This window comes from Eretmochelys imbricata, chromosome 25 (genome assembly GCF_965152235.1).
Source record: "Eretmochelys imbricata isolate rEreImb1 chromosome 25, rEreImb1.hap1, whole genome shotgun sequence".
Lineage (NCBI taxonomy): Eukaryota > Metazoa > Chordata > Testudines > Cheloniidae > Eretmochelys > Eretmochelys imbricata.
In genome coordinates, this window is record NC_135596.1 from 12,763,104 (window position 1) to 12,773,682 (window position 10,579).

General features: G+C 55.8%; 1 protein-coding gene across 2 annotated transcripts in view; it reads left to right on the top strand.

The window, feature by feature from the left end:
* Positions 1 to 10,223, top strand: part of STK11 (serine/threonine kinase 11) — a 73,441-nt gene extending 63,218 nt beyond the window's left edge. The window contains exons 9-10 of one of the 2 annotated variants that reach the window (XM_077841898.1): positions 5,614 to 5,848; positions 9,546 to 10,223. In XM_077841898.1, coding sequence (XP_077698024.1) covers positions 5,614 to 5,822 — 209 coding nt within the window. In that variant the 3' untranslated portion in view covers positions 5,823 to 5,848; positions 9,546 to 10,223. Of the gene's footprint in view, positions 1 to 5,613; positions 5,849 to 9,545 lie in introns of those variants that run through there. The other variant, XR_013348734.1, reaches the window with a different exon arrangement.
* The last annotated feature ends 356 nt before the right edge of the window (positions 10,224 to 10,579 follow it).

The following is a 10,579-nucleotide window of genomic DNA, read 5'->3' on the forward strand; positions in this document are numbered from 1 at the left end:
GCGTTAATTGATTTGGCTCGCGTTCAGATGAGCAGGGAAGAGGGGAGCTTTAAATGCTCAGCTCCGATTTGAGCGGGGTTATTTGAGGTGCTGCAGCCACGTAATTGGGGTTTGGCGAGAAGTGAGAGAAACCCCTGAATCCTCTCCGTGGGGAGGTGTGGCTGGGGTGTGCTGTCTGGCGCAGTGGGCTAAGCCTATTGATTTTTGGGGGGTCCCACCAGGACAGCTTTATAAAGGGGCCTCCTCTGCCAGAGGATGGTGCCCAGCACTTTGTTATGCGTCAGGCTGGGGCTTCCAGAATCACATGCTGCTTTGGACCGTGGCCTAGGACAGCTGGGTTTCACGGTCTGCCCTGTGTGCTCTTATGCAAGGCGCTTAAACCAATGTGATCCAAAATTCTCCTCTCGGGTTGGGTGGTCACCCTGAACCTCTTGGGGCTTGATTGTCGCAGGGTGCTGAGCTGATAGCTGGAGTCCCCGCGCTGGGCCCCCATGACTGTCAAGTTGGGCACCCAAAACTAGTGAATTACCCCTAAAAATGTCAACCTGGGCCTGAAAGACGGATCCCACAGCCAGCCCAGAATCTGAATGCAAAACAAAACTAACTGCCTGCCATGTTCTCCAGCAGGTAAGACGGGGCATTGGGACAATGGCCTTGGATGTGAAACTGGTGCGGGAAGGACCCCTTCAGACAGGCAATGGGCAAATGTTTTGTCCTGAAATCATCCCGAGGTTAGGAAATTCCCCCCCCCCCCCCCCCGGCACCAATCTTCAGTCTTAAATGGGTCTCAATCTTTCATAGCAGGACATCCGCCGCCCCCCCCCCCCCCCAATCATCATGTAGCTGAGATCTAGCCAGGAGCCTCCACCCCATTCAACTATATGAGGAAAAGGGAGAGTGGTTGTGACCTCCTGACTGGCCCTGCTCTAGGGTATTTGTCTTGCTAAAAAAAATCAAGCGAATGAACTGCAGCAGGAGGAAGAGTGAAAACTATTTTGCTCTGAATGGTGTTACCCACTCTGTGCTCCCTCTGCAGAGAAAACAAAGGGACTAGTCCACACCCCTGGAGGGCATGCTAGTGTGACTGCAGGACCGGGGCCCTCCCTGCTTTACATCCCTTCTAGAGCCATGGGCCATGGTTTCCACATCACACTCTCTGGCAACTGCTATTTTGGCTCTGAGAGCAAGGAGCTAAACCTGCTTCTGACAGCCGTAGATTTGTAAGGCCATGATGCTATTCTCGTCTGGTCTCCGGTGAACAGAGCCCAGGGACCCTTCACTCCGTCATTCCTGCCTCAGCCCCATATCCCAGGGCTGAGCTCAAAGTGTGTCTCTTAGAAAGAAACATCCAATCTTGATTTAAGGTTTCAAGGGATGGCAAATCTGCCATGTTTCCCATATCAGATATTCTGGGGATAATACCCCCACTGTTAACATGCACTTAATTTCTAGCCTGAATTTAGCTAGCTTCTGCTTCCAGCTCTTGGATCATGGCATGCTTTTGTATGCTATCACATTCCCTCTCCTTTGTCAGAGCCTCTGCGTGGGTTCTGCCATCCCTTGCCATGTGGGCACCCCCTGCCCCAATGCTGTGCCAGTGAAAGGCAAATGCCGGGGTTGGGGGAAGGCAGGCTGGATGCGTTCCCTTACGTGGCAGGGAACGCATTGTGTTGTGTGTGTTAGAGCACAGCATCCCCTCCCCTCCTTCATGGCTTATTGCTACCAATGAATTCTCTGAGATCATAGAAGATTAGGGTTGGAAGAGACCTCAGGAGGTCATCTAGTCCAACCCCCTGCTCAAAGCAGAACCAACCCCAACTAAATCATCCCAGCCATTGCTTTGTCAAGCTCGGCCTTAAAAACCTCTAAGGATGGAGATTCCACCACCTCCCCAGGGAACCCATTCCAGTGCTTCACCATCCTCCTAGTGAAATAGTTTTTCCTAATATCCAACCTAGACCTCCTGCACTGCAACCTGAGACCACGGCTCCTTGTTCTGTCATCTAGTACCACTGGGAACAGCCTAGATCTATCCTCTTTGGAACCCCCTTTCAGGTAGTTGAAGGCTGCTATCAAATCCCCCCTCACTCTTCTCTTCTGCAGACTAAACAAACCCAGTTCCCTCAACCTCTCCTCATAAGTCATGTGCCCCAGCCCCCTGATCATTTTTGTTGCCCTCTGCTGGACTCTGACCAATTTGTCCACATCCTTCCTGGAGTGGAGGGCCCAAAACTGGATGCAATACTCCAGATGTGGCTTCACCAGTATATGTGGCCTCGCCAAATAGAGGGGGGAAATCACTTCCCTCAATCTGCTGTCAGTGCTCCTACTAATGCAGCCTGATATGCCGTTAGCCTTCTTGGCAACAAGGGCACACTGCTGACTCATATCCAGCTTCTCATCCACTGTAATCCCCAGGCCCTTTTCTGCAGAACTTTCGCTTAGTCAGTCGGTTCCCAGCCTGTAGCAGTGGATGGGATTCTTCCATTCTAAGTGCAGGATTCTGCACTTGTCCTTGTTGAACTTCATCAGATTTCTTTTAGCCTGAACCTCCAATCCTCCAGTCTAGGTCACTCTGGACCCTATCCCTACCCTCCCGCATATCTACCTCCCCCACCACCAGCTTAGTATTATCCGCAAACTTGCTGAGGGTGCAATCCATCCCATCATCCAGATCTTAAATGAAGATGTTGAAAAAAAAACAGCCCCAGGACCGACCCGTGGGCACTCCGCTTGATACCAGTGCCAACTAGACATGGAGCCATTGATCACTACCCCTTGAGCCCGACAATCTAGCCAACTTTCTATCCACCTTATAGTCCATTCATCCAGCCCATACTTCTTTAACTTGCTGGCAAGAATACTGTGGGAGACCATATCAAAAGCTTCGCTAAAGTCACGCTATATCACGTCCACCACTTTCCCCATATCCACAGAGCCAGTTATCTCCACAGAAGGCAATCAGGTTGGGCAGTCATGACTTGCCCTTGGTGAATCCATGTTGACTGTTCCTGATCACTTTTCTCTCTTCCAAGTGCTTCAAAATGGATTCCTTGAGGACCTGCTCCATGATTTTTCCCGGGACTGTGGTGGGGCTGACCAGTCTCTAGTTCCTCGGATTCTCCTTCCGTTTTCTAAAGATGGGCCCTATATTTGCCTTTTTCCAATCGCCACAAGTTTTCAAAGATAATGGCCAATGGCTCTACAATCACGTCAGCCAACTCCCTCAGCACCCTCGGATGCATTAGATCTAGCCCCATGGACTTGTGCATTTCCAGCTTTTCTAAATGACTTTTTTCCAACTGCCACAAGGATTTGAAATGCCTAGCACTGGGATGCATGTTAAAGCCTGTGCAGTAATGGGGGGCAGGCAGGGGAGATCAGAGTGAGGCCGAGGGTGGGGGGCGGTTTGCGGACCTGATGGAGGTAGAGACGATCTGCTGTGGAGACCTATGAGGTAATATGCTGCCCTGTGGGAAATCTGGGGTTGGCAGAGGCTGGAAACATGACCAGGTGTGGCAGGATACACTGTGCTGCCCTCAGGCAGCCCTTCTCTCTGGGGCTTTGACGCTTTGCTGGTGGGAGCCATGTGCTCAGGGTAGTAAAATCCCCGAGCTGTCCAGCCTGTCCCAATGAGGGGACATGAAGCCTCGGAAGGAGCTATAGCCAGGTGAGGACAGGGCCACCCCTTCTGGAAGGGGTGTGCGTGCAGTGACTGGGGTTTGTGGTGCATCGCCCCCTGTTGGAGACAGTCGAAGCCATTCCAGATGAACCCGGTGGCCCTTGAAACTCTCCCCACCCCCCCACCCCATCCCCACCTAAGGAAACGACATCCACCACCACCACCATGTATCACTCTCCTCCCTACCGGGGGGCTCAGCAGAGATGGGGTGATGGTTGGCACACGCACAGTGATGACGTGACACGGCCTTGGTGGGGAAAGGATCTGCGCATCCTTTTAAAGAAAATTATACATAATTGCCTCACAGCCTTTGCTTCCACTCAAGCCTCTGAGTCATAACTGAAGGGCACTGGAGCGTGACGTTTCTGCGAGATGGAAATTACCTTGGATGGGTCTAGTGGCGAGGCAGGGAGGGGGAGAGACAAGCAATGTGACAACTCCTCTCCTCGCGAGCCCTACATCTGATGGGGGTAGCTTGAGCAGCAGGGCAGGCTAAGCCAACATGCATTGTGCGCTCTTCAGTGCCTGGGACCCCACTGAGCTGGGTGGGTGTTTGCCATTCTCGTTTAATGTCACTCCTCCAGGTCCCTGCCAAACACACGTTACCTGAGCCAGAATGTGACCAGGCTGTGAAATTGATTCCACTGGAAATGGTTTCTCTGCAGAGCTGAGTCACTCCTCTGAGCTGCCGCTGGGTCGCTCGGCACTGGGGGACGTGATCCATGCATGGGGTTCTCTAGGGCAGCTGGGGTGCAGTTCACTGCCATGCAGAATGGCCAGCACCAGGCCTACCCCCCACCCCCTTGGGTCATAAGTGGCACAGAGGCCTCTGCGTGGGGGTGAATTGCATCCTTACTGAAGTAGCTCCTGCTTCGAGTTAGTGCTGTCTCTCCTGCTGCTTGGTGTAAACTCGTTTTCCCCCTGCGCCCCTCTCCTGATCTGGGTTGTTCAGCCCCCTTTCCGGATGGGGAGCCAGCAGCTTCCCTCCCAGAGTCCCAGATGTCCTGTTAGCGGCGCTCACTTTAGATGAAGGAACCCGCTGCAAGAGCTGTCAGTGCATCAACCCACCTGTCTCCTGCAGCAAGGTACGGCTGCCTGCTTGTGCCTCGTACTCTTCTGGGATGTGGGGTTCGGCTCCTCTCAGGGAGCACACAGGGAAGGGACGTTCCTAACTCTGAAATGCTGCTCTCAGGGCGGAGCTTCCGAAGGGAGCCTCTGCAGGATGTGAGGAACGTGAACACTGGTGAGGGCAGGGAATGGGCATAACCCAGGTTCAGCAGCCACAGCAGGTCACCCTGAGCCATCCAGGTTCAGTGATACCAGACTCCCGGGAACCCCTCCAGCTGATAACAGCCTGAGCCTTGCTATACACACGCGTTTCTCTCTTAGCACCTTGGTTCAGCTTGTGCCAACCTGGAGTTACAACGATTATTCAGGGGAAAGTTTGTAGTGTTCCTGCCCCAAGGGGGCAGTGTGGACCAGGACCGGGCTCAAAGAAATCCCACGTGGATCATTTGATGATTACCTGTTCATTCCCTCTGGAGCACCTGGCATTGTACACTGTTAAAAGAAGGGATGCTGGGCTAGATGGACCTTTGGGCTGACCCAGTGTGGCCGCTCTTGTGAGGGTTAGAGGCACCGGTTGAGCTCCAGGTGCGTGCAAAAAAAGTGAGAACACAGTGTGAGTTTTGCAAACAGCTGTGTCTTGGGAATCCCTTGCTCTAATGACTCAAGCCACTAACCCTACCCTCCGTCCCCATGAGGAACAGCAAATGTCGAGTAATCCCAGTGAGCGTATGGATCCTAGAGCACGTAGCAAGCAACATCTGTCCAGAAGTACAGCAGAACGGGTGTTCAACTATAATCCACCAGAGCATGCTGCCTCTCCGCCTCTCCCACCTGCCTAACCCTGGTTCCTGCTTCCTTTCCAGGACAGGTGCCTGACGAGGAGGCAGCGCCAAATGGCCAGAACCGCAGCAAAGGGCTCCCCAAGCCGGTGTGCATGAATGGGACGGAGCCGGGACAGCTGAGCACCAAATCGAAAGCGGAGCGGCGGGCGAGCGCCTCGTCCAACCCCTCACGCAAGGCCTGCTCTGCCAGCAGCAAGATCCGCAAGCTCTCCACCTGCAAGCAGCAGTGAGCCCGATGTGCGCACGCTCTTCGCAGGTACGCATCCTGCGCCGCCCACAGGCAATGGGGCATGACCAGCAAACCCCCGCAGCCTCCCCCTTGTCCCCTTGCCAAGCCTGCTGGGGGTTAAGAGCAGTGCAGCTCCTGGTTGGGAGGAGGGAGCTGGCTGCTTTGCTTCCTCCCCTGATGATGTGGGGGGGCCCCCTCCATGCAGGTGTCTCCATCTGCCGTGGCCAAACTCTGAGGAAAGCAGCACCCCACGCAGGGGCATCCCAGCCCCGCCACTTCAGCTGTGTCCCAACAGCCCAGGGCGCTGGGGTCTCTGCCCTTCGCAGGGCTGGTCGCAACTGTTGGAAGCCAACGGGAAGGGCAGCCTCTGTTGCCCTTGGGGGGCAGGGATGGTGCCATTCTGCTCTCCCTGTCGGCACCCAGGTCCCACAGTGATGGAACCAGGTCTGAGAACCTGCCTCCATTTGCTCCAGCCTCCCTGACCTGCTACCTCCTGGGCTGGGGCAGTGGGTCAGACTCAAGCAAAATGCCCTCGCAGGCTCCTGTGACCCGAACCCATCCACATGCGTGCACGCCCCCCTGCTGCTACCACCACCACCCCGCTCCCTGCGGAAGTGGCCAGTTCAGCTGCCTCCGGTTAGCAGGCCCAGGGTGAATGGAAGTCAACCGCAGAGCGGCGATTGGGCTGCACCCAGCCCGAGGGGCACAGGAAACCCTGGGGGGCAGTGAAAGGCCCATCATATCTGCCCCCAGAGAACTTCCACTGTCCCCACGCCCTGTGTAGCCCTGGCATATGGGCAGTGTCCTCAGGATGCAGGGAGAATGGGCTGAGTCTGCCTGTTGCCTTCCAGGAAGGGGTTAAGTCAGTCCCCCTGTGGGTGGTAGCAAGGGGGCCCAGCTGAGTCCTGGCTCAGGGCTCCAGCCCCCAGCTGCTCTTCTGCTCAGGCAAGGTGGGTGATGGATCCCCTGCTTTCTGCAGCCCCACCACCGGCTGCAGAAGGGTACCGGGGAAGAATACCACAGACATGTGGCCCCCCAGGCCCCCAACTCCCCTCGGCTTTCCATGGGCCTTGAGTGCTGAGCTGCCCTTTGGAAACCTTGCCAAATGCACATTCCGCAGCAGCGTCTGGATGAGCCGAGAGGGGCTGCAGTATGGCTGTGGGGAGGGAGTGGGCGTTGCGCTGACCCCCAGCCCTCACCCCCCCCCCGGCCTTGCCTCTGTTCCACAGGGACGCTTCGGCAGAGTTGATGCGTCAAAAGAAGCCTTGCCGTACGGCTGAGACGCCAGGCCAGAGCCGCTGGCATAAGCCCAAAATTCACCCCATGCCTCCCCCCTGGGCTCAGGTTAAGGACCCACCATGCTAAACCCCCACCCCAGGGCCAGCTCCCATTAACACATGCTCTCACACTCCTGAATATGATTTGAGGCAGTTTGAAGGGGTCAAGGGCAGAAGTGGGGCAAGAGTTGCTTAAGACAGGTGAGCTGGTTCTCCCCTGAAAACAGCCGGGGCATGTTGTCTTTGGGAAAGCGGCTTTAGCACCAGGGTTTGTAGCTCCAAATCCCAGGCGGTGGGCACGTGGGCCAGCAGCCATGCCAATCCCCTGCCCATGTCAGCTGGCTGACGTACGTGGCCCTTGCTTCCTGGCTGTAGTGCTCGCAGAGCCGAGCCTACCCTCCACCCCCTCCAGCGGCTCTGCTGCCGCTCCAATTCACAAGCACAGGCAGCGCTGACTCATCCCTGGTCCCTGCTCGCTCATCACACGCGCTCCATGGGGCCAGCGTGCTGGTATCTGGCTCCCAACCAGCTTTCGGGGGCAAGCCAGGAATAAAAGCCCGTTCCTCCCCCTTCAGCTGGCAGGCTGACGTATGAGGCCCATGTGGTGACTTTAATGTTTAATTCATGGCTGGGAGTGAGTCACCTGGGGCGGTGGGGGGGGAATTAGCACTGGGGGGAGAAACCTCAGCTGGTTTTCCTCTCCCTCCTGCCCAGCTCTGTAGTGCTGGAGCTGTTCCCTCCCTCCAGCCCCTTGCTGAGGATTGACCCTTCAGTCTGGTTGGTGCCTTGTAGTCAAATCTCAAAGCATAATTCCCCAGGGCTAATCAAAGGGACACTCCTGTGTGGCTGCTGCTGTCCTTCCCCTTTGGTTTACACCTTGAAACATTAAAAAACCAAAACAAACCAACCTCATCTGTTCCTTGCCTTTAATGGAGCTTTTTGAACTTGTTTTCTTGCTGCCCATGCTGGAGAAGGAGACTAGAGCAGTGTGATTGTGGACGAGAGGGCCTAAGTGCCCCTTCCGAGATGGGGGCTCCCAGGGTGCCAGACACTGGCCCTGCCCTGCCTACAATCTCCATAGACAAGGCAGCTAATGGGAGGAAGGAAGGTTGGTTATGCCCATTATACAGCTGAGGCCAGAGACGTGCCCATGGTCACATGGAGAGTTGGGGGCAGAATCGAACCAAGGGCTCCTTAACCACACGGTCAGACTCCTTCCCTGCCTTGCTCTGGTTCTCCTGCAGGCTGACGCTGCTCGGGGAGGGTCGTGGCTGGCGCTGGGGGGGCGGGTCATGGCTGGGTGGAAGGGAGTCTTCAGCTGATGGTTTGAACAGGGACGTTTCTCAGGACTGGGGTGTTCATAGTCTTTTAACAAAACCTAAATCTGGGTCATAAGTTCCCGCCCCCTTCCCAATTTAACCCCCTAGCTGTGAGGCAGAACGCCCTGCTAGCCCTGTTTTATAGAGCCACAATGGGCCTTGCCTATGGTCATGCCACAGAGTCAGGGTGCCTGGGTTCTAGTCCCGACTTGGGCACTGGCCTGCTGGGTGACCCTGGGCATGTCACTTTCCCTTCCTGTGCCTCATTGTCCACAGAGGGGTTAGTGAGACTGACCTCCTCGAAGCACTGGGAGAAACTGATGGCTGAAAGGTGCGATGGAAGTGCAGGTTATTTTATAGGGCTGGGGGCAGGGGCTCCTGTCCTGGCCTGGAGGGGGCTGCCCTAGCTGTGGTCTCCTGATCACCCCTTGCCCCTGGGGCTCTGCGTGGGGCTTATGCTTGGTGCTGCAGGGGAGTCTTAGTGAGAGCTGGCCTCTGGAAGGAGTCTCTAGGGGTACCTCTGCACTGCACACCGAATCAGAGCCCAGGTCAGCTGGCTCAGGCAGGGGCTGCGGGGTTACAACTGCAGTGTAGACAGTGGGACTCTCGGATCCTGGCCCCTCACTGGCTTTCAGCCCAGACATCTACCTGGCCTGAGCCGGAGACTCAGCCCCACCTGTTTTTCTTTGCAGTGTCCCTGTTCCCTTGGAGGCTCAGTGGTGCCTGTGTGTTAACAGCTGGGCTTTGCCCATGCCAAGACACGCTGGACAAAGTGGGGGCTGCAGGGCTGTTGGGAATTCCCACCCAAGCCCCTTCCTCCCTCTCTCGCCTGCCCTGCCCAGGGTTATGGCAGAGCGTTAGGCTGAGATCCCACCCACTGCCCAGGCCTCAGGGTGGCCGCTGACTTAGCCTGACACTTTACCCCTGTGTGTGTGTGTGTGTGTGTGACCCCCACCATGCTCCCCACTGTAGTCAGCTGGAGTCTCCAGTCACCAGCGGTGCCATTCGCCCCAGGCTTGGAACCAGGCCAGAGCTGCTCTGGGGGAAAATCAGGCCTGTGCCACCAGCCTGCTGCCCAGGCCCCATCCGCCTCTAACAGCGTCTTGTCTCCTCTCCCCTCTTCCCCAGAGCCTGTCTTGGAGCCTGGGCCAGCCTACGTCCCGCCATCCTCGCCCCAGCGCCGTGTCTCCCGGTAGCGGACTAAGCTTGCAATCCAAAAAGAGAAACCCTGGAGGAAAACAGAACCACCCTCTCCTTCCCCCTCCCAATCCCCCCTCTCAGCGGCGCCGGACCCCCGAAGCTGGCAGGGGCCTTCGACCTCCCCCCCATCTCTCTCCAGCTGCGCCCAAGCCAGCCCTCCTCTGCATCGACTCTTTGCCAATCAAGACACCACCTCTGTTTTTTTTAATTTGGGATCTGGAGGGTGAGGTGGGTGGGGGAGGGCCTGGGTGGAGGTCTCCCCCCACGGGGTATGGGGGTAACCCCCTGCCGCCCCTCACTGAGTAGAATTGTGTAAAGCCATGGCTGTGCACTTTATGGTTTAGACTACTGTTCTATAGATACATATATATATATATATATATATTTTCCTCTTTTTTTGTTTATATTTGCGGTATATTTAGAGATTCCTACACATCGTGATGTGTTTAAAATAAATCCGACGAGGAAAAGAACCAGGTAGTGAGACCATCCAAGAACTGCACGCTGCCCGAGGGCTTGGGAGGGGGATTGGCCTGCGCTCTGCTGCGTCTTTTTTCTTTTTTTAAATTTTTTTTAAAAGAAAATAAACCAATCTTGCGAGGTGGATCTCCTGGTCGTCCTGCTGCGGGCAGCCACTGGCAGCAGGCACAGCTGCCCTGCCCGCATAGGCTGGGGTGGCCACTGCTCAGTGGTCCTGACCCTGTGCTAGCCTCATCTCAGGGCGGAGGAGTGGGGACTCCTCAATTCTGTTCCCAGTGCTGGGAAGGATGGGGGCCTGAGGGGCTAGCACGGGGAGAGCTTGGGTGTCAAGGCTCCTGGCGTTTCCCTGGGTAGGGAAGGAGTTTCTCAGTGGTAGCCGTGTTAATCTGTATCCACAAAAACAACAAGGAGTCTGGTGGCATCTTAAAGACTAAGAAATTTATTTGAGCATAAGCTTTTGTGGGTAAAAACCTCACTTCTTC